Source organism: Nicotiana attenuata, unplaced genomic scaffold, assembly GCF_001879085.1.
Source record: "Nicotiana attenuata strain UT unplaced genomic scaffold, NIATTr2, whole genome shotgun sequence".
Lineage (NCBI taxonomy): Eukaryota > Viridiplantae > Streptophyta > Magnoliopsida > Solanales > Solanaceae > Nicotiana > Nicotiana attenuata.
Window position 1 is genome coordinate 331,158 of NW_017670844.1, and position 24,481 is coordinate 355,638.

Consider the following 24,481-nt stretch of genomic DNA (forward strand, 5'->3'; position numbering starts at 1 on the left):
ATTAAGTAGCAAATAGAAGCATTAATAAATGTTTTACGCTCAATTAAAGCGAGGATAATTACTATATCCAATAACAAAGAAGAAAAAAAAAGAAAAATGTAAGGACGAAAAATGTAAGAGAACATCCTGCACTTATAAATAGTAAATACTCTGTTTGATCTTATAAGATAGAATAGGGGATCTTTACATAAATAGTCAATCATATTCATTATTTACTTTTTATAACGATATAAATAAATTATACTTGTCGCATAACTAACATACTATTTGGATAGCAGTACTAAATAGTACCAGCATTAAATTATGCAAAATTTTACGTATTATTTTATGTGAGATAAACTATCAATAAAAATATACTATTAACAATACGAGAATTACATTATTCAAAGATAAAAATACTCTTTTAAACTACATATGTAATTTGTTTAGTACAATTTCTTCACCCCAAAAAAAAAAAAAAAGAAATGGAGGAGAAAATAGTTTTGGTGATGTGTTACTTTAAAAAGCAGAAACGATGCGTAGAGTAACCGCTAGCCAGAACCAACCGAGAGATAGAAAAGAGAACTCTTTTCCTTCCAAACAGATCAACTGCTTGCTGCTATATATATAATCTAAAACCCCTAATTCCAAAGCACATCCATATTGTTAAAAAATGTGTTGCGGTGGTAGAATTTGCATGTTGTGCACATGCGTTGTACTAGTTGTGGTTGCGATCGGTTTCTTGTTTGGATTTGGAGTATTCAAGAATGGGTTTCACAAATTGAAGGACAGTATTCATGTTGTTGATTGTCTTAATGCTCTCTGTTCCTCCCCTACTGGTCGAAGGCCCTTTTTGGGTTTCCCCTCTGCTCCTTCACCCTCCTATTAATTAGCTATCTGTTAATTCGTGTTTTAATTTAGATGGGGTTGTATGGTTTTAGAATTTCTGACCATTGTTTGATTTGTTTATACTACTACTCCATTAGTTAAATTTCTGAAGAATGTTCATCTTGCTTTTACTTTGATGTTCAAATTTGTTGGCTCCACTTTTTGTATTCATCTCTCCTATTTGGATCCAAATTCATCTTAATTATCTACTATCCTCCGCTTCAAATTAAATTAAATGAAGTAGTTTGACTCAGCACGGAGTTTAAGAAAAAAAAGAAATACTTTTGAAATTTGTGGTTTAAAAGCTTAAGGGTAAAGCTTTGTGGGGCCATGACTTTTTAATATGAAACGGAGGGAGTATTTTTTTTTGTTTAGTACTACTTTATACCTAAATCCATGTTTTAGGACTTCATTTTCATATTAGACTATTCAAATTTAAAGCTGGTTATGCTCTGCAAAGGTCTGAAGTTGGGGTTCATTTTTTTCATTTTAATGTTTTCTTGATTTATTCGACAACTTTTCTTCGTCTTGTGGATCTCAAATTGACTAATTGAGGGTTGGATTCTGTTTTAGTTTGCTTTCCAACTATTGTGTCCGTTTTCTGTTATTAGAAAAGCAACATTTCCATAATAGAAGACTAGCCCCCATACCTAGGGACGTACATAGGTTGGGTTGGTTCGAATTTTGCAATTTATATCAATTAGAGTTGATTATGTGAGGCGTCCTTGATCTCTCCTAATTCGATAAAGACACACCGAGTCGCGTGCTAGAGTTGGTGCAATGTGGGACTTCTAGCACGCTCCCAGTTATTTCTTTTTTCTTCTTTGTTCTTTCGCGTGCCAGGTCGAGTGCCAACCTTCATACTGCATTATTTTTTTGTTCTTTCCCTAGGCCATTTCGTGCCTACTTTTATGCAATGCACCAATTGTGACATGCTCCCAAGTCTTGCATCTCTACTCTTTTTGCATCAAATCATTAAATTCTTGCCAACTTCCATCCAACTTCATTCCTACACACAATAAACATGTAATGAGCATATTCTATGTTTATAAATATATAATCTCCCGCAACTCACGTAAGAAACAATATGCAAACATATTCAAAAAATGCATTTTTCATCATTTATCAATACCAGTTCGAATGAATTCAATAACTTTTGCTTAGACTTTGTATTTACATTAAAAAAATTCATTATAAATGTTTAAATATTAATTACGAATCCAATAACTAAATTAGTTATTGATTCAATGACAATTTAAGTCATAAACTTTAAATCCTAGCTCTTAGTGTATCCTTGAGTGCTTGGATAGAAGAAAGGTTTCTTGGCTATATCTTGTGGACATTTATACAATAACAAAATGCCAAATCTAGCGCTTGCTCGATAAGTTACACAAGTACAATAAATTCAAAATGTCAGCCCAACTTATGAAACATCCAAAATAGCGTACGCAATGGATGAAAAGGGGGGCTTTTGCATCTATACCTGTTTTTTTGTCACGTTTTAACTTGTGCCCGCTTTGCAAAAAAAAATTGCAAGCGTACCCGCTTTTTCGCATAACTTCAGCATACGGGGCTGAAGTAGCAAAGGCAATCACGCAAAGCTTCAGCATTTTAGTAGCCGAGCCTGAAATTCAGCTCTAGAGCTGAAGTTTTTCTTTTGTAACCGGGAAACTTCAGCTCTAGAGCTAAAGCTTTTGTCTTTGTAATCGGGAAACTTAGCCATAATTGCTGGTTTAATTATGGAAATTATACCACCTTGGGCAGTTCTTGTTATAGGTGCAATCTTGAACTTTTTTGGTTACTTCATGATATGGTTGGCTGTAACGGGACGAATTTCAAAACCCCATGTTTGGCAAATGTGTTTGTATATATGCATTGGTGCAAATTCTCAATCATTGTGTCAAGAATTTCCCTAGTAGTCGAGGCATCGTGTTAGGACTATTAAAAGATGATGTTGGCCTAAGTGGCGCGATTATGACATAATTGTACCCGCTTTTTCTTCTTATATGGTGAACTGACAGATAAGAGGAGTAAGATTACAACACACCCGACCGGAAACGTGTATAAGAGACTACATTGATGTAACTGACTTAATTGATGCTCATGTAAAAGCATTAGAGCATGCAAAACCTAGCAAAGTTGGTATCTACAACGTCGGGAGAGGAAAAGGTAAATCATTTGACCTTTTATCACTGCAATATTATACATACTCTATTTTATCTGCAAGTGTTTAAATTTTTGTTATATGCTTTGTTACTACAGGTAGTTCAGTGAAACAATTCGTCGAAGCTTGTAAAAGGGCTACAGGAGTGGACATAAAGATTGAATATCTCACACGACGCCCAGGAGATTATGCTGAAGTCTATAGTGATCCGTCCAAAATCAGGCGTGAACTAAATTGGATCGCGAGATACACACTTGAAGAGAGTTTATCTATAGCATGGAGATGGCAAAAGGCACATAGAAATGGTTACAACTAAAGTAGATATACTTAAGATTGAATATATTTTATAAAATAAAAACTTCAGTTATAAATAAAAACTCGCCAGTTATAAAATAAAAACTTCAGCTCTAGAGCTGAAGTTTTTCTTTTGTAACCGGGAAACTTAAGCTCTAGAGCTAAAATTTTTGTCTTTGTAACCGAGAAACTTAGCCATAATTGCTGGTTTAATTATGGAAATTATACCACCTTGGGAGTTCTTGCTATAGGTGCAATCTTGAACTTTTTGGTTACTTCATGATATGGTTGGCTGTAACGGGACGAATTTCAAAACCCCATGTTTGGCAAATGTGTTTGTATATATGCATTGGTGCAAATTCTCAGTCATTTGCAAATACTGGTGCAATTGTTACTTGTGTCAAGAATATCCCTAGTAGTCGAGGCATCGTGTTAGGACTATTAAAAGGTGCAGTTGGCCTAAGTGGCGCGATTATGACACAATTGTACCCGCTCTAGAGCTGAAGTTTTTGTCTTTGTAACCGGGAAACTTCAGCTATTCTTTGTAACCTAGACGATGATGCCTGTGAAACATCTTGCGCTTTTCTCAGATTGTTTAGACAATTCTATTCCTTCAATGCGCGTTCTTTGTTCACTTTGGTAATTTCCTTTTCAACTTCTGGCCTTAAGGACTCCAGCTTCAGCTCTCTGACCTTCTCCAGTTTGTGCACTGTACGCACTTTTCTCTAAGTGTGTGTGTATATATATATATATATATATTGTAAAGTTCAAGTTCAGATTTAATTTCAGAAAATCATTGATTTCCACTACTACTGAAGCACAGTGTATATATTGTGGGTAACTTTGTTTCCGAGTTGTATGGTGAAGTTTCACTTTTTTGTTGGAGCTTGTAATTTGAAGAATTTAGTGTAACTTCTCAATTTTTAGGAAAATTTGAGGCGGATTATGCATGTGAACCAAAAGCAGTAGAAAATCCATTTTACAAGCTGAGATTTAGCAAAGGAAGGATTAAGGAATGTAAGCAAGTTAAATAGTGGATAAATAGTGGACTAAACCTAATAACTGGAATAAAAAAGAAAGAAGAAGAAGAAAACGAAGGAGGAGAAGGTGGAGGAGAAAGGAGCTGAAGTTGTTTAAAAGTGGGTACAAGTTAAATGTTTTAAAAAAATGGGTATAGATTAAATGGGGACAACCAAATAGGGCGCCCCGTGCAATTTTTACATGAAAATGTGCTTCAATAATTGAATTTGTAATACACGTACATAAGGTTCAGTTCTACCACCAACAAAATCAGCCAGAGAAGATAAAAAAGAACCAACTAATAAAGAAAAACTCCTATATATCTGCCTCGAAAAAATCTCACCATATGTTCAATTTTGGAGGTCCACTCATTTCATTACTGGACGTACATTCGTGTGACCCCTCGAAGAAAAGAGGAAATAATTTCTTATGACCAATTACAATTTAAATCGAAGAAAATGACACAAACAAAAATTATCTACTGTGGAAAAGCCATATACTAAAAATATTTGTAGTCGGCTATAGAACCAATCTCTAAGAAGACAAAGGGCGCCAGAATCAGGTGAAAACGGGCACTTTGCCTACACAAGTCTATTTTGTCTCTCCCCACCTCTTGCAGATATCTTCTGTAAATCTGCGTCGTAATGAGCAAAGACAGCATATAGAACCTGCATAAGAACATATTTGTCAATTAGTTCCAGCTAATAAACTTTAAATCATGCATAAGAACATACTGTAAATCATGCAGTATGAGACTGAATTAGAACTCCTACAGTAGACAGTTCCCAGGAACAAGATTTAGGCATCTTCCATCACCGAATGCAAGAGAGAATAGAAAAACTTCCTGTTCAATGACATTAATCGTTTCAACAACCAGACAGGAGGCAGGAGAAAAGCAAGGCAAATTGGAGACAAAATGTCTCAAGAGATGTGCTTAACAACGTTCGGGAGTTAAAAATAAGAAGAGTACACTTATACATGAAATTCTGTTACACTGATCTCTTAATTAAAGCTGCTGTTAGTATACTGAAGTTCAGAAGTTCACCTGAAGCATTGGCTGTACAAGAAGGGAAACTTGATGTCGGATATCACATCGCACAGATTCCTTAACCACCTGAACATCAATAAGAAGATAAAAATTTAATGCCCCACAAGAAATAACTCCTCAAATCAGGTAGACCAATAATTAGCAAGAGATTAACATTATTTTCAATAACATTATCCTTAATTGCTCACGAACAGTCCACCTTGGCCGGTTAATCTTGAATTTTATTAAGTTCTCGTGTTTCCTGTGCCATCCCCTACCAAATACCTTTAGTTTCTTTTTTTTCCAGTATGAATCCTTTCCAAGACATATACATGGAAAAAAGCAATCACATACAACAAAAATATGAATGGCATTTACACCTAACTTTGAACAATTAGAATAAACAAAGCTCTGTAACTAAACATTTCTTTTGGACCATAACAGCATTATTCTGTTCTACGGTAACAGGAACTCTAAATAACGTTGACGGTGAAGCATCAAGGTCGAACATTGCCCTTAGTTTAAAAATATTTAGTTGTTATTGGATACGACGACCAGAAATGCTTCAACATTTCCTGAATTGATGTCTAATGCTAGAAGCAAAATGAAAACTAATAACTAAAGCACAGGACAAAATATCATTCAAGATAAATTAAAATACAGTGGAATTACTCACAAGTAGTAATTCATTTTTGGTTGCACTAGGTAACTGATCCAAAAGACTCTAACTGGGGTTCTTTCCGGATGATACTTGGTGATTAAGCGCACGGAGAATCTGCTAACAATTATATATAGTTAATTTCTCCATGGCCAATACGATAACGTTCAGTGGCAATTTCAAATTTAAAAAGTAGAAGTACCTTGAGAGCTACTTCTGAACTAATTATTGGTACAGTTAATCCTCGAGAATTGATCTCGGAAATGAATTCCTCGAAGGAGCTAAAGGCTTCTTGTATGATCACACCAGATTTCAGCTGTCTCATCCCAACAACTGCATCCCCCAAAGCCATTACTGCATTTGCGTGTTGATAATCAAAGTAGTCTCGAGGATACTGATTCAGGAGATAATCAATTGTATCTACAGAGATGGAGTTCAACGAAACAAACCTAATGAAAGCCACACCTTGATACTCAGGAATGCAACTGGACGATCACAAGGTGAATGAACATCCTCAATCTCATGAGCACTCGGAGAATTTTATCGAGGCTTTCTTCATATGCCTTTTCATCAGATGCTTTGATAGCTAGTTCAGCCTTTCCGCGCAGAAACCCAAACCAAAGTGGTGAGTTGTACAAACACTTTTTATGGGCTTAGATTGGAAGAGATAAGTGAACAATTTAACAGTAAATGCGCTCTACCCTGTTTGCCCTGGTGAATGCTTCAGCAACAGACCGTGAACCATCCAGTTCAACATCTTTGCAGATTGGACAAACAACAAATATAAGAAAGAAAAGCATCAAGTCAAATTTGAAAAAACTAGGGGTGTGCACGGATCGGATCGGATTTAGCATATTTCGGATTCTGGAAAAGGCAATCCGAATCCGATCCGAATTAACATTGGATCGGATAATTTTTTGGATTGTCGGATCGGATTGTCACTCAATTAAATCATACTCACCATTCACCAAAGACGTTTTAAAAGCTGCTGAATTAAGTCATACTCACAAAGTCATACCCAGATTGCTGGTTAGGACTTAAGTTAGGAGGAAACACCTTGTTTCTGAACCATTTTGATTAAGTTAGGAGAAAACACCTTGTTGCTGAACCATTCAATCAGAATTCAGAATCAAACAAATTGAGTGAATATGATGAAAACACCATTCTTTTCCTAAAACAGTTCAACGGCTTCTTCTTGGAATAAACAAACCACAATCTGAAATATTACATAATGCAACAATTGTCTTTCAAACCAAACCAAACTAAAGTCCCCAAACAAAACACAATCTTCATACTGTCATAGCAAAATAAAACAAACCAAACTACTAAAGTCCCCAATAGTTACCAAATAAACTGAATTCTTTAACAGATTACACAAAAGAGTTCCAAGTTCCAACTTTTGGGAAGCCGCAGATATACTGTTAACACAACCAGCAACCAGGCCTAATGTAGCTCTCAATCTCAGATCCTCAGTAGGACTGTGAGACAACCAGTTAAAAATCTGCAATTTCAAACAATTCAAAGAGCATTTTCAGAAAAAGAAGAAGACAGTTTAAGCTATCCAGATTCCGGAAACATACAGCAAAACAAGAAGCAAGTGTACTGAAGATAATGAAATACCTGAGCTTGTATGACAAATGGAAAATCACTATATGTCGACAATGCAAGGCTCTCTTCCCATATTAATAAATTCTGTAGAATAAGATAGTAACACAAGAAATTAGTTTAGAAGTAATCTAAATAAACATACAAATAAAGTATACATTAAACACAAGTAATAAAAGAAATAAGATAGACTTACCAGCTTCAAGTTTTTCAAGATTATCTAAATCTTCTTCAATTTTAACCGGAGTTGTTGATTCAATCCGAAGCCAATCTTGGACACACACAAGAGCTTGAACCAATTTAGGAGTCAATAAACTCCTAAATGGATCAAGTATGCGTCCGCCGGTGCTAAAGGATGATTCTGAGGCAACACTAGAAATCAGAATGGCTAGCACATCACGTGCCATCTCAGCAAGAGTGGGAAATCTAGGTGAGTTCAACTTCCACCACCCCAGAATGTTAAACTTTTCATGGTCATCTTCACCCAAATATTTATTTAACTCTGTTTTAGAGTCAACTCCGCCACATTTCTTATGCTTCTTTAAATCTAGCATGAATTTTAAGAGCGATGATGAAGAAGATGGACCAGAAGGAGAAGATGGACATGAACCATAACCACCATTTTTCATTGCATACACATTGAACAAAGTATCCATGTATGTTTTCACCTCCTCTTGTATTTTCACACCTACTGTTTCTCCAAACATAGCAGCAAGCGCAAATGAAAGAGTATGAAACTTATGGCGTAGATCCAGCACACATGAAATAAAAATTATTTTGTTCATCTTATGTGGATCCCCCCAATACTTTTCATATTTCTCTTTCATATTCTTTGCCATTTCTCTCAAGAAAGCATCTTCATTTTGCATCAACTCTTTTAAAGAAGAATCAACAACACATATTTCAAGAAAGTGCACATTAGACGTAATATAAAGTGTACCTGATACTTTCAAGGTGAGTTCGTAAAAGATTTCAAGAAACTTCACAATACGTCTTACATATCCCAATCACTACTTAAAAGTGACCTGCAGGTTTTCCATCCTTGGGATGTGCATTTGGATCGGATATCCGAAATTCGAACCGATCCACTCTATTTCGGATTTTCGGATTGGATATGGATTATGTTTTATAAAATTTCGGATTAGTATGATTTTAATCCGATCCGATCCGAAATTCGAAATTATATGTACCTCTATAAATACTACACTAAAATTTTAGGGTTAGGCTTATTCATTTTTCAGACAGCCCCTCACTCAGGTTATATCGAAATCTAATTCTCTCTCCCATATTTCTCGGTCCAACTTCCGCCTCTCTTCACTCTTAAGTGAAGAGTCTGAATCGGAATTCCAAATCTATATTCTCAACTGGAAGAGTCTTCACAGTTTTCTCCAAGAGTCCAAAACTCCAAATCCCTGTTCGATATCCAATCTGAGTCAAGAGCAAAAGACGCAAAACCCTAATCGACGGTAAGACTGGCATCTCTCTAACTATTAGTTATTATTGGTTTCATGGTTGCTTTTTCCCTCTTTCTTAGAGCTCAAAGGTGGTGTTTTTCACCTTTTATTTCACGGTACAAATCAAATAGAGGTATTTTGTGTGTGTTTTTTGTGTCTTTTTTTTGTGTGAGTTAGAGAGAGATTACATGATCTTTTTTTTGAATTTTCATGCTGTCTTTTTCCAATTTTTGTATGTATGTATCGATTTGGCTTTATGTTCTGTCTTTTATGTCTCTTTCATGTTCTATTCTTCTACTTCTGATTTTTTTTTGTTTTGGTAGATGGAGAATGAGGCAGAGACACCGAATGAACTTCAAATTGTTGGAAAATTTGGTGAAAGAGATGCTTCAAATATTCCACAACCAACAACAGTGAATCTCAATCTGGTTCGAAGAAAAAAAAATGGTTAAAGAAAGATCTGTTGCTTGGCGCCACTTCAACAAGTTCACTGATGCCGAGGGTGTGAAAAAAGCGAAATGCAAGTATTGTTCAGAAGAATATGTAGCTGATACCAAGAATAGCGACACAAGCAATTTGTTATTGCATATTCCCAAATGTCCGAGCAATCCCAACAAGGCGGAAACAAGCCAGACAACATTAGCTTTTCAACAAAAAGGTCAAACAAGTGATGTTTCAGTTATCCCTTGGAAATTTGATCAAGAGGCATGTAAGAGGGCTTTAGCTCGTATGATTATTAAAGATGAACTTCCCTTTATTTCTGTTGAAAAAGATGGATTTAGAGACTTTGTGAGAACTCTTCAACCTTTATTTCATATTCCATCTCGTACTACTATGACTAGGGATTGTCTTGAGATGTACCATGAAGAGACTTGCTTTGAAGTCAATTCTTAAAGAATCAAAACAGAGAATATGTATTACGACTGATACACGGACTTCAATTCAAAGAATTAATTATATGTGTGTTACAACCCATTACATTGATAAGAAGTGGAAATTGCATAAAAGGATATTGAATTTTTGTCCAATTACTAGTCACACAGGTCAAGATTTAGCTAGTGGTATTGTTAAGTGTTTACTTGAATGGGGAGTGGATAAAGCAATTACTGTGACAGTTGATACTTGATAATGCGAGTTCTAATGATATGCTGGTTAGAGAGTTATCCAAGCAATTTACTAGATGGAACACTAACTTGATGGAAGGTAAGTATGTTCACGTGAGATGTATGACTCACATCATCAATCTAGTTGTTCAAGATGGGTTGAGAGAAGGGAGTGTGTCTGTTGAACGAATAAGACAAGTTGTTAGGTACGTAAGACAATCTCTCGCAAGATGAAAAAAGTTTAAAGAATGTTGTGATCTTGATAGGATAACTTCTAAAAAATCATTGTGCTTGCATGTTCCTACTAGGAGGAACTCCACATATTTGATGTTTAAGGTTGCTACAGTTTATGAGGAAGCCTTTACAAAATATTGTGATATTGATTATAGTTTGATGTCATGTATTTCTAACTGCATTTGTGAGGATGGACAACCTGCAGGTCCACTTTCAAGTAGCGATTGGGATAGTGTAAGACGTATTGTGAAGTTTCTGGAAATTTTTTATGAACTCACCTTGAAAGTATCAGGTACACTTTATATTACGTCTAATGTGCACTTTCTTGAAATATGTGTTGTTGATTCTTTTTTAAAAGAGTTGATGCAAAATGAAGATGCTTTCCAAGAGAAATGGCAAAAAATATGAAAGAGAAATTTGACAAGTATTGGGGGGATCCACATAAGATGAACAAAATGATTTTTGTTTCATGTGTGCTGGATCCACGCCATAAGTTTCATACTCTTTCATTTGCGCTTGCTGCTATGTTTTGAGAAACAGTAGGTGTGAAAATACAAGAGGAGGTGAAAACATACATGGATACTTTGTTCAATGTGTATGCAATGAAAAATGGTGGTTATAGTTCATGTCCATCTTCTCCTTCTGGTCCATCTTCTCCATCTTCTTCATCATCGCTCTCAAAATTCATGCTATATTTAAAGAAGCATAAGAAATGTGGCGGAGTTGACTCTAAAACAGAGTTAGATAAATATTTGGGTGAAGATGTTGAGGAAGACCATGAAAAGTTTAACATTCTGGGGTGGTGGAAGTTGAACTCACCTAGATTTCCCACTCTTGCTGAGATAGCACGTGATGTGCTAGCCATTCCGATTTCTAGTGTTGCCTCAGAATCAGCCTTTAGCACAGGCGGACGCATACTTGATCCATTTAAGAGTTCATTGACTCCTAGATTGGTTCAAGCTCTTGTATGTGTCCAAGATTGGCTTCAGAATGAATAAACTCCAGTTAAAATTGAAGAAGATTTAGATAATCTTGAAAAACTTGAAGCTGGTAAGACTATCTTATTTCTTTTATTACTTGTGTTTAATGTATACTTTATTTGTATGTTTATTTAGATTACTTCTAAACTAATTTCTAGTGTTACTATCTTATTCTACGGAATTTATTAATATGGGAAGAGAGCCTTGCATTGTCGACATATAGTGATTTTTCATTTGTCGTACAAGCTCAAGTATTTCATTATCTTCAGTACACTTGCTTCTTGTTTCGATGTATGTTTCTAGAATCTGGATAGCTTAAACTCTGTCTTCTTCTTTTTCTGAAAATGCTCTTTGAATTGTTTGAAATTGCAGATTTTTAACTGGTTGTCTCACAGTCCTACTGAGAATCTGAGATTGAGAGCGACATTAGGCCTGGTTACTGGTTGTGTTGACTGTTGTGTTAACAGTATATCTGTGGCTTCCCAAAAGTTGGAACTTGGAACTCTTTTGAGTAATCTGTTAAAGAATTCAATTTATTTGGTAACTGTTGGGGACTTTAGTAGTTTGGTTTGTTTTATTTTGCTATGACAATATGAAGATTGTGTTTTGTTTGGGGACTTTAGTTTGGTTTGGTTTGAAAGACAATTGTTGCATTATGTAATATTTTAGATTGTGGTTTGTTTATTCCAAGAACAAGCCATTGAACTGTTTTAGGAAAAGAATGTTGTTTTCATCATATTCACTCAATTTGTTTTATTCTGAATTCTGATTGAATGGTTCAGCAACAAGGTGTTTTCTCCTAACTTAATCAAAATGGTTCTGAAACAAGGTGTTTTCTCCTAACTTAAGTCCTGACCAGCAGTCTGGGTATCACTTTGTGAGTATGATTTAATTCAGCAGCTTATAAAACGTCTTTGGTGAATGGTGAGTATGACTTAATTGAGAGACAATCCGATCCGACAATCCGAAAAATTATACGATCCAAAGTTTAAAATCCGATCCGATCCAATGTTAATTCGGATCGAATTCGGATTGCCTTTTCTAGAATCCGAAATTCGAATCTGAAATATTATAAATCCGATCCAATCCGTGCATAGCCCTAGTCCATCCTCACAAATGTAGTTAGAAATACATGACATCAAACCATAATCAAAATCACAATATTTTGTAAAGGCTTACTCATAAGCTGTAGCAACCTTCAACATCAAATATGTGGAGTTCCACCTAGTAGGAACATCCAAGCACAATGATTTTTTAGAAGTTATCCTATCAAGATCACAACATTCTTTAAACTTTTTCCATCTTGCCGGAGATTGTCTTATGTACCAAAAAACTTGTCTTATTCGTTCAACAGACACACTCCCTTTCTCTCAACCCATCTTGAACAACTAGATTGATGATGTGAGCCATACATCTCACATGAACATGCTTATCTTCCATCAAGTTAGTGTTCCATGTAGTAAATTGCTTGGATAACTCTCTAACCATCACATCATTAGAACTCGCATTATCAACTGTCACAGTAAATGCTTTATCCACTCCCCATTCAAGTAAACACTTAGCAATACCACTAGCTAAATCTTGACCTGTGTGACTAGTAATTGGACAAAAATTCAATATCCTTTTATGCAATTTCCAATTCTTGTCAATGTAATGTGTTGTAACACACATATAATTAATTCTTTAAATTGAAGTCCATGTATCAGTCGTAATACATATTCTCTGTTTTGATTCTTTAAGAATTGACTTCAAAGCAAGTCTCTCTTCATGGCACATCTCAAGACGATCCCTAGTCATAGTAGTACGAGATGGAATATGAAATAAAGGTTGAAGAGTTCTCAAAAAGTCTCTAAATCCATCTTTTTCAACAGAAATAAAGGGAAGTTCATCTTTAATAATCATACGAGCTAAAGCCCTCCTACATGCCTCTTGATCAAATTTCCAAGGGATAACTGAAACATCACCTGTTTGACCTTTCTGTTGAAAAGCTAATGTTGTCTAGCTTGTTTCCGCCTTGTTGGGATTGCTCGGACATTTGGGAATACGCGATAACAAATTTCTTGTGCCGTTATTCTTGGTATCAGCTACATATTCTTCTGAACAATACTTGCATTTCGCTTTTTTCACACCTTCGGCATCAGTGAACTTGTTGAGGTGGCGCCAAGCAACTGACCATTCTTTAACCATTTTTCTTTTCTTCGAACCAGATTGAGATTCACTGTTGTTGGTTGTGGATTCATTTGAAGCGTCACTTTCACCAAATTTTTCAATAATTTGAAGTTCATTCGATGTCTCTGCCTCATTTTCCATCTACCAAAACAAAAAAAAATAAAAGTAAAATCAGAAGTAGAAGAATAGAACATGAAAGAGATATAAAAGACAGAACATAAAGCCAAATCGATACATACATACAAAAATTGGAAAAAGACAGCATGAAAATTCAAAAAAAAGATCCTATAATCTCTCTCTAATTGACACAAAAAAAGACACAAAAACACATACACAAAAATACATCTATTTGATTTGTACCGTGAAATAAAAGGTGAAAAACACCACCTTTGAGCTCTAAGAAAGAGGGAAAAAGCAACCATGAAACTAATAATAACTAATAGTTAGAGAGAGATGCCAGTCTTACCGTCGATTAGGGTTTTGCGTCGTTTGCTCTTGACTCAGATTGGAAATCGAACAGGGATTTGGAGTTTTGGCCTCTTGGAGAAGACTGTGAAGACTCTTCCGGTTGAGATTTGAGAGAATATAGATTTGGAGTTCCAATTCAGACTCTTCACTGAAGAGTGAAGAGAGGCGGAAGTTGGACAGAGAAATATGGGAGAGAGGATTAGATTTTGATATAACCTAAGTGAGGGGCTGTCTGAAAAATAAATAAGCCTAACCCTAAAATTTTAGTGTAATATTTATAGAGGTACATATAATTTCGAATTTCGGATCGGATTAAAATCATACCAATCCGAAAATCGAAAATTTTATAAACACATAATCTGTATCCAATCCAAAATAGAGTGGATCGGTTCGGATTTCGGATATCTGATCCAAATGCACAACCCTAATTGTAACAAGTACAAAATAAATGAATTTAGAACAACAAAACACAGGAGCCAGAAGCTTACCTACAACTCTTCCTCGAAGGACCATGGCTGCATGTTTGTAGAGGAGCTGCGAGGATGATCTCTCGTATGGCTCATACTGTGGATCCAAAATCTCCTTAGTTTCACCATGAGGTAGTCCATGATCCTATTTTTCCATGCCGTAAACCATAAAATGTTAGGTTGCATTTAAAAGGATATATCTAAAGCATACATGAAGACCAGTAGGTCTACCTACTAAAAGATGCTCCAAAATGTATGCATGATGCAAATACTCACCGGCAACTTCTGCAAACAAAAGAAAAATGGGAAGGAGAAGGAGACAACAACAACAACTATGCCTCAGTCCCAAACAAGTTGAGTTCGTCTATATGAATCTACCATGTTCCTCATTTAAAATTATCACGCAAATGTATTATGAGGATTCATCATGTATTTGCTGGTTTAATGCTGGCATTCAACCTACCAAAACCCTCCTCCTTTATCGGAGCTTGGGACTGACAATGTGAGAAGGCTTACACTAGCGGAGTTGGGAAGGAGAAGAGATCGAGAAATATGGTAAACACGTCATCTCATTTAATGTTCTACCAATTTACTGATGTTAAATCTCTTGTATTATATCAAGGACACCTTGATCATGAATTTATACGAAAAAACTTTTATTTTTCTATAGAAAACTATGCTATTTCATCTGACATTTTAGGAAAAATATGGGCAGCTAATCTTCTACTGAAAGAAGATTATGTTATTTCATTTGACAGATGAGGAAAATTATGGGCAGCTAATCTTCAACTGGACAAGATCATTCATTACTAAGCCGTCAACAATTGCAGAGCAGAAAATTTGACGATGTACCTGGAGGTGTATGTAATCATCGCCTTCATCTGGTTCCATGTCCTGAGTTGGATCCGCCCGTCTGATCTGGAAGGAAGACCAATCATTCAAACAAACAATTTTCTCCTTCCATTTCCTCTCAAGGGGAAAAATAACAGAGATACTCAGATAGCGAGGGAGAGATATATATATATATATATAGAGAGAGAGAGCAGTAATATACACCTCACTTCTCAAGTTTTGGATGTCAATTGTTAAATAATTAAAATTGGTAAAATCTGATGTACAGACCTTCTTCCGAGCTTCATAAGCTAACAGATCATCTTGCTTCAAGAACACCGCAAGCTCCTCGTCTTCAGCAGCAGCTGCAACAATGGTTTTCGTACTGTGGAGGTATTCCGCTCTTAAATATTTGGTCCAAAATTCCTTTCCTGTGATCTGATAAGATTTGTGTCTTATTATTTTGAAAGACCATAAGTTCAACCGTTTAAAAGTGCAATAAGATTTGAGTCTTGCTTTTTATTGGTTAAGGTCATAATGGCTTTTGAGTTCAGTATCAAGTGGTAAAGGGAAAAAAAAAGACAGAGATGGAAGCCAGAAAAAGTGGTAAACTTAAGGTGGCACAACAGTTTTCCGCTTGCTTCCACCTCTGATGGTAGTTAAAAAGGTTTCCAAAACTTCACCTAAGATTAAGACTTGATGATGGCAAGTTAGCCCCAAGATTTTGGAATAAACTAAGCACATATATCTCGCCCAACATGCACTTGTGTATGAAAATATTAAGTGTGAGAAAGCACGGGAGAAAATATATTATTGATGTATCTACATATGTTACAATGAGCCCTATATATATACACACATAACATGTCCTACTCCTAACATATATTGGATTAGGGTTATTTATTTACTCCTATTTACATGACTATTCTAACACTCCCCCTCAAGCTGGTGCATATAAATCATATGTACCAAGCTTGTTACATATGTAGTTAATACGAGGACCAGTGAGGGACTTGGTGAAAATATCTGCAAGCTGATCATTCGACTTCACAAACTTTGTAGCAATATCTCCCGAGAGTATCTTTTCTCTAAAAAAGTGACAGTCAATCTCAATGTGTTTAGTTCTCTCATGGAACACTAGATTTGACGCAATATGAAGAGCAGCTTGATTATCACACACAAGTCCCATCTGACTAATCTCACCAAATTTCAACTCCTTGAGCAACTGTTTGATCCAAATTAGCTCACATGTCGCCATAGCCATTGCTCGATATTCTGCTTCTGCACTAGACCGAGCAACCACATTCTGTTTCTTGCTCTTCCAGGACACCAAATTTCCTCCTACCAAGACACAATATCCAGACGTAGAACGTCTATCAGAAGGTGATCCTGCCCAATCAGCATCTGAGTATCCAACGATCTGCTCATGGCCTCGACCCTCAAACAATAAACCTTTGCCTGGAGCTGATTTTATATACCGAAGAATGCGAACAACTGCATCCCAATGACTATCACACGGAGAATCCATAAACTGACTCACAACACTCACAGAAAAGGAAATGTCAGGTCTTGTCACTGTAAGGTAATTTAATTTACCAACCAACCGTCTATATCTTGCAGCATCGCTAAGAGGCTCCCCCTGTCCTGGCATAAGTTTAGAATTCGGATCCATCGGAGTGTCAACCGGTCTACAACCTGTCATTCCTGTCTCTTCAAGAATATCTAAGGCATACTTTCGTTGTGAGATCACAACACCTGAGCTAGACTGAGCGACCTCAATACCCAGAAAATACTTTAGTTTGCCCAGATCCTTAGTCGAAAGTGTTGCAAGAGATGTTGCTTCAATTTAGTAATACCATCCTGGTCATTGCCGGTAATAACAATGTCGTCAACATAGACCACCAGATAAATACAGAGACTCGAGGCAGAATGCCGATAGAATACAGAATGATCAGCTTCACTCTGAATCATGCCAAATTCTCGAATAACTGTGCTGAACTTACCAAACCAGGCTCGAGGAGACTGCTTTAGACCATAAAGTGACCGACGCAAGCGACATACAAGGCCACGAGACTCCCCTGAGCAACAAACCCAGGTGGTTGCTCCATATAAACTTCATCCTCAAGGTCACCGTGTAAAAAAGCATTCTTAATGTCCAGCTGATAGAGGGGCCAATGGCGAACAGCAGCCATGGATAGAAAAAGGCGGACTGATGCTATCTTAGCCACAGGAGAGAAGGTATCACTGTAATCGAGCCCAAATATCTGAGTATATCCTTTGGCAACAAGACGAGCTTTAAGACGATCAACCTTACCATCCGGACCCACCTTGACTGCATACACCCAACGACAACCAACAGTAGATTTACCTGAAGGAAGAGGGACGAGCTCCCAAGTACCACTCGTATGTAAAAGCAGACATCTCGTCAATCATAGCCTGTCCGCAATCCTGGATGAGACAATGCTTCACCTGTAGACTTAGGATGGAAACGAGGACAAAGAAGATAGAAAAGCATAATAGGGGTGATGACAAACGATGATAACTCAAACCGACATAATGGGGATTAAGGATTAAGGGTGGCCCCGTATACCAGAGATATGATCAGAACGCGGCTGAGTCACAACCCATTGTCCAGGAGGACTAGAACTGGGAAAACACAAGCAAAAGAATTACCAGCAACAGAAGTATTAGTTGAGCAACAGAAGCTACTTGTGGAGATGTCTGTTTACTTGCTCGATACTGAAGGAACTCATTAATACTCCCCTTCAGATAAGAAAATCCCTGGTTACCTGTAGTCTCAGTCTGAGCAACATAAGCATTTTTGGTTGGGCGCCATGTAAAAGAATAGCATACATCACGAGTGTGTCCAAGTTTATGACAATAGGAGCCACTGGGGTCTAGATCTTCAAAACGACCTCCTCCTCGTCTATTTCCATAGTATGAGATGCCCGATTGTCCACTGATTGGATACGAGGACAGATGAAGTCAAGTGTCTGTGATGAGCTCACTGGGTGACTAGTTGCTGCAGCAAGGCTAAGTAATCGAGAGAATAATTCATTCAACTGAGGGGAACGGTTGACTAGCCAAAATCTGGTCACGTACTGAATCAAGGTCATTAGGGAGTCCAGCGAGTGTAAGAACTAGAAACATCTTCTGTCGTTGCTCTTGTTGTTTTTCAATACTAGCAGAAACTGGCATCAACGTCTCAAATTCTTCCATGACTGCCTGAACTTGTCCCAAGTAAGTAGACATATCTAATTCCTGTTTCTTCAAGCTTGTCATTCGCGATATTACATCATAGAAACGAGATATGTCATTAGTGTATAGATTACGAGCCTTTTCCCAAACTAAATAACATGTCTGGAATGGACGGAACAAGGGCATCAACTTGGAATCAATAGATCGCCACAGGATACTACATAACTGAGCATCGACCTTCTCCCATTGTGTTTTGGCCTTTTCATCACCTTCGCTAGCCTTTTTTGTTAAATGATCTTGAACTCCTTGACCTTTACACCACAACTCGACAGATGAAGCCCAATCTAAGTAGTTTGAACCTCCCATTAAAGGTTCTGAGGTAATCATAACACCGGAACTGCCAGAACTCGGGTTTCTAGACCCGAAAGCATCGACTCCCAAAGACATGGTTGGATTATCACTAAATAACAAAAAAGAATCAACTGAAAATTCTCTGAGACAGATGAAGAAAACACTGTGTTTGCCGGAAAAGTACTGTAGCTGCCGGAAAAATCAGTGTAGTCGCCGGAAAAACTCAAAGTGGTCGGAATTAAAAAATAAAAATATGGACAGGCTCGGAATTGCAGGGCGATCTAACTGTCCTGAAGAAGCGAAGCCGAAAAATGGCCGGAAGAGGCCTCACGCGCCGGCGCGTGGGACAGACGCGCCGCCGGCGGCAGAGTTCCGACAGGCGCGTGACGGCGCGTGGAGGGCTATTTTCCGGTGATTTTTTCTGGGGTTTGGTCGGATCTCTCTTGGGAACCTTGTGGTGGTGTTGGATTTTGCACAACACTGTTAATTAGTGACTTTGACGCAATAAGTCACTTAGGTCACCGGAAAATTGCACGGTGACTGAGTTCTTTCTTCCCGGAAGTCGCTGGAATGATGCACAGCGATATGTTTCTCACTAAAGCTCTGATACCATGTGAGAAAGCACGGGAGAAAATATATTATTGATGTATCTACATATGTTACAATGAGCCCTATATATATACACACATAACATGTCCTACTCCTAACATATATTGGATTAGGGTTATTTATTTACTCCTATTTACATGACTATTCTAACATTAAGAAGATCAGAATGAACATTATTGATAGAGTTTAAATCAACAACAACAGCAAACCCAGTTTGATCCCAACAGGTGGGGTCTAGGGAGGGTAGTCTGTATGCAGACCTTACCCCTACCTAATGCAGGTAGAGAGGCTATTTCCAATAGACCCTCGGCTCAGGAAGGGCAAGAAGAAGAAGAGGAAAGCAAAGAATAAAGAAAGATGGAAGATAAAAGAAAAAGGGAGAGATAAAGGATAAGTGGTACCAAATAATAGCAGTAGGGAATACAATACCTGAGGCGAACAAAACCACATAACGTAATAAAAATCTAAGAATACGAAGGGACATGCATGCTACTAAGACTATCGGTGAACAACTATAAACTACCTACTAACCTTCTACCTTAATCCTCGACCTCCACACCCTCCTATCAAGGGTCATGTCCTCAGTGAGCTGAAGCAGCGGCATGTCCTGCCTAATCACCTTTCCCCAATACTTCTTAGGCCTACCTCGACCTCTTCTCAAACTCTCCATGGCCAACCTCTCACACCTCCTAACAGGAGCATCAATGCTTCTGCTCTTAACATGTCCGAACCATCTTAGCCTCGACTCCTGCATCTTGTCCTCCACGGAGGCTACTCCCACTTTGTCTCGGATAGCTTCATTCTTAATCCTATCTCTCCTGGTACACCCACACATCCATCTCAACATCCTCATCTCTGCTACTCTCATCTTCTGCACGTGGGAGTTCTTGACTGGCCAACACTCAGCCCCATACAGCATAGCCGGTCAAACCACCACTTGATAAAACTTACCCTTAAGTCTTAGCGACACATTCCGATCACACAAAACACAGAAAGCGAGCCTCCACTTCATCCATCCCGCTCCAATGCGATGCGCGACATCTTCATCAATCTCCCCGTTACCCTGGATAATAGACCCAAGATACTTAAAACTCGCTCTCTTGGGGATAACTTGAGCATCAAGCTTAACCTCTACGTCTGCATCATGGGTCCCGTCACTCAACTTGCACTCCAAGTATTCTGTCTTGGTTCTACTCAGTTTGAAACCTTTGGACTCCAAGGTCTGTCTCCAAACCTCCAACCTCGCGTTAACTCCGCTACGCGTCTCGTCAATCAACACTATATCATCGGCAAATAGCATGCACCAAGGCACCTCCCCTTGGATGTGACGCGACAATACATCCATCGCCAAGGCAAATAAAAATGGGCTAAGAGCCGATCCCTGGTGCAACCCCATCACCATAGGGAAATGCTCCGAGTCACCACCCACAGTCCTCACCCGAACCTTAGCATCATCATACATATCCTTAATCACAAGTTTAAATCACTTTTGCAAATAAATCTATCTCATTTATTTGCACAGTCGTTTTACCTTGCTCGGCACGAAGTTCAAATATGCCATTTAGGCCGGCTGGTTTCTCAGCAAAGATCTAAAACCAAATTTCCAATATGATTAGGCACCGATTACAAAGCAAAGTTACTCGACAAATCTTTAATGCCAGTTGCTCTTGTTTAAAATTCAACAAGTACATAGCATCTGTTGTAGATATTACAGAGCCGTGTGAAAGATATGATATCTGGAAACAGAAACTTCACTTAAAGAATTAGGTAAAATGAAACTTAAGGATTGAGGGTACTCCTTTTTCATGTAATAACTTGTGTGTATCAAATTTGACAAGTGAAGCAGTGGTTCCTGACTGCACTGTAGAAGCCAATAACTTCTAGCCTCTAGGAGTGATGGACCTTCCTGGAGCATATTCAAGTTTCACAACTTGGCTCCATTTCTTCCATATCCATAAGCTTAAGATGTCAAGGAGTCTTGAAACACTTCTACTCTCTATTGACAGGTGCAAATTCACAACACAATACCATAAAACTCAAGGTTTGCCTACTTTATGCTCCAGCGTGGAACCAAGCACATGCCATTCCTGAAGACTCTTAACCAATTGCTCTAACATTTTGTAATTTCAAAACTCTTCCTAGTTTGACTGAGTCATCCATGTGAAGCACAATCCACTCATGTATTTCTCATTTCACCTAGGCAGATGAAGTTTCCCTACCTTATGTTATATCATTTAAGCTGAGTTTGATTTCTTTATAATGTTCCATTAGTTTAAACCATTTCATAGAACACATAAGATTACCTGGTGAATAACCTCTGGTGCCAAGATAAATGTAACTCTGTTTGTCTGAAACACCAACGGAGAAAAGCAGATAGTTAAGCTTTCATGTCCATAAAGTACAGGATAACACAAGGCCCCTGTGGGGGGGGGGGGGGGAAGCAAATCCAATGCGGACATTTTTGCTGGCAAAAGATCTCTCTCGAAATTCAGTTGCATTTCTATCTACTTCTATTCTGTTATTGGATCAATAATAGGGGTACAGAAGTACTAAATACCTTCTGCATTAGGAGAATTTGATCAGATTTCATAGAAAACGCTTTTGATTAGACACAAGTTTGAGCTAAAAAAAATCATACTGCAACCTATTAGGCAGGTATCATTGCTGCATCTGGTGACAGGCATTGTAACCCCTAGCACAGGGAGAGAAGATTTTCCTCTTACCTGAGCATTAGATAGAGGTTTTACACTCGACATGTCATTTTTTAAAGCCACCGTGCTGTTTAGGCTTCTTCCTATCACTCTGATCCAGCAGCTTCTGCAGTTCATTTGCACGATAAAATACTGTAATGCTTTTCACAATGTATTAAAGAAACAGCTGCCAGGTATTCAGGTGTTCCAGATATAGCTCAATACTTTCATTAAGTCAATAACTGCATTTTAACAAAAAAGTAATAAAACTACCAGTCTTTTTTAGATACTAACCTTCCTTGCAGCCAAAAATTCAGCTTCTGATAGAACACCTCCAATGACAAGTTGCTTATGAAGTATCTGCAATACACTGTCACTTTATATATTTTACTGACCAACTAACGAGAAGTAAATGTCATGATCAGTTGCCAACTTAACCGGGAGGGCAGGACAAAAACTAACAGGCAGTTTCTTGTCAAAATCAGGTAGCATTATGAAAAAAGTTCAGAATTCAATGACCTTCTGCAACACCGAACCATGTAAAAATGAACTACATTTGCCTTTCTCAGCAGTAACTTAGTCCAGCGCTCCATTTCTGCTGCACTGAGTTGTTCAACAGGTAGAACAGCAGCATTTTCAGAAGCAGCTCTCCCAGCTTTTCCAGAAGCTGCAATGCACCATATACAAAAGCTTGAGATATGTTATCTTGTCTAATCAGCAAATCACTGAAGTACTAACCCAACCAGTTAAAATAGCACGTTGGGACTTCGAAGGCACACTTATAATTTAATAATCACCAAATTTAATTGTTTTTTAGCAGCTGGAACTAAAAAATGTCACCGAACATTCTAAGAGGCTATAATCTGAACCAGTAATTTATAATCACCGATGCGAGAAAGAGATAGTAAATACGAAACTAAGACTAGAATTGTAAATCTCTGATAGATGAAAAGCAAACCTTAAACTGCAAAAACTAATGCCAATTTTATGCACTTGCAATGGACATTATGGCTGACAGTTCCTACAATTTCTTCTCATGTGAAATAGCCAAGTTCAATGGCTTGTCCTTTTACTTTTTTATTTTTTATAACTATGGTGCTGGGCCAACTTGCGCGCACCTCAACTATTCCACCGGGTACTTGCTACCTCCCACCAGCTCAGGTGACCACTAGGCTATACCCTTGGGTGCCTCGGCACCTTGCTAGTTCTACATCAACATTTTTGTTATTAGTGATATACCTACCAACCAGATAGATTAAACCCCATAAATGAAATAATTATGTACTACAAGAGAAACCAACAACACCACTAAATGTAATGAGTCTTGGATAAATCAAGCTTCCATGTATTAGAAGCACAATAGTCCAAGTTTAGCCGAATAGTGACATGTGCAATACAAGTCAATGCATATCCCAAGGACCTACCTACGAATTCTCAGCCTTTTCACGGTCAAAGAAGCTATCAAACTCAAATATATACAAAAGCTGGAAGGTATGTTATCTTGTCTACTCAGCATATCACCTGAAGTACTAACCCAACCGGTTAAAATAGCATGTTGGAACTTCGAAGCAACAATTATCATTTAATAATCACCATATTTTATTGATTTTTAGCAGCTGGAATTAAAAAATGTCATTGAACCTTGTAAGAGGCTGTAATCTGAATCAGTAATTTATAGTCACTGATGCGACAAAGAGATAGTAAATACAAAACTAAGACTTGAACTGTAAATCTCATAGATGAAAAGCAAACCTTAAACTATAAAAACTAATGCCAATTATATGCACTTGCCAAATTATGGCTGAAAGTTCCTACATTTTCCTCTTATGTGAAACAGTCAAGTTCAGCACCTTGCCAATTTTTTATATAATACTACGGTGCTGGGCCAACTTGTGCACTCGATTAATCCACCGGGTACCTATTACCTCACACCAGCTCAGGTGACCACTAGGTCATACCTTTGCGTGCCTTGGCACCTTGCTAGTTCTACATCAACATTTTTGTTATTAGTGGTATACCTACCAACCACATAGATTAAACCCATAAATGAAATTATTATATACTAAAAGAGAAACCAACAACACCCCTAAATGTAATGAGTCTTGAATAAATCAAGCTTCCATCCATTAGAAGCACAATAGTCCAAGTTTAGCCGAATCATGACATGTGTAATACAAGTCAATGCATATCCCAAGGACCTATCTACGAGTTCTCGGCATTTTCACAGTCAAAGAAGCTACCAAACTCAAATATATAACTCTTTTTCGGTAAAAAAATCAAAAGTGAAATGCA

At 37.6% G+C, this 24,481-nt stretch overlaps 1 protein-coding gene across 1 annotated transcript; it reads left to right on the forward strand.

Moving 5' to 3' along the window:
* Window positions 1–522: 522 nt before the first annotated feature.
* On the forward strand, window positions 523–1,077 carry LOC109243835. Its single transcript, XM_019410834.1, has one exon. It carries the CDS (start codon window positions 653–655, stop codon window positions 866–868), a length of 216 nt encoding a protein of 71 aa, XP_019266379.1. The 5' UTR covers window positions 523–652; the 3' UTR covers window positions 869–1,077.
* The last annotated feature ends 23,404 nt before the right edge of the window (window positions 1,078–24,481 follow it).

Coding starts and splice junctions, on each gene's coding strand:
- LOC109243835 (XM_019410834.1), top strand. CDS start 653: ATGTGTTGCGGTGGTAGAATTTGCATGTTGTGCACATGCGTTGTACTA.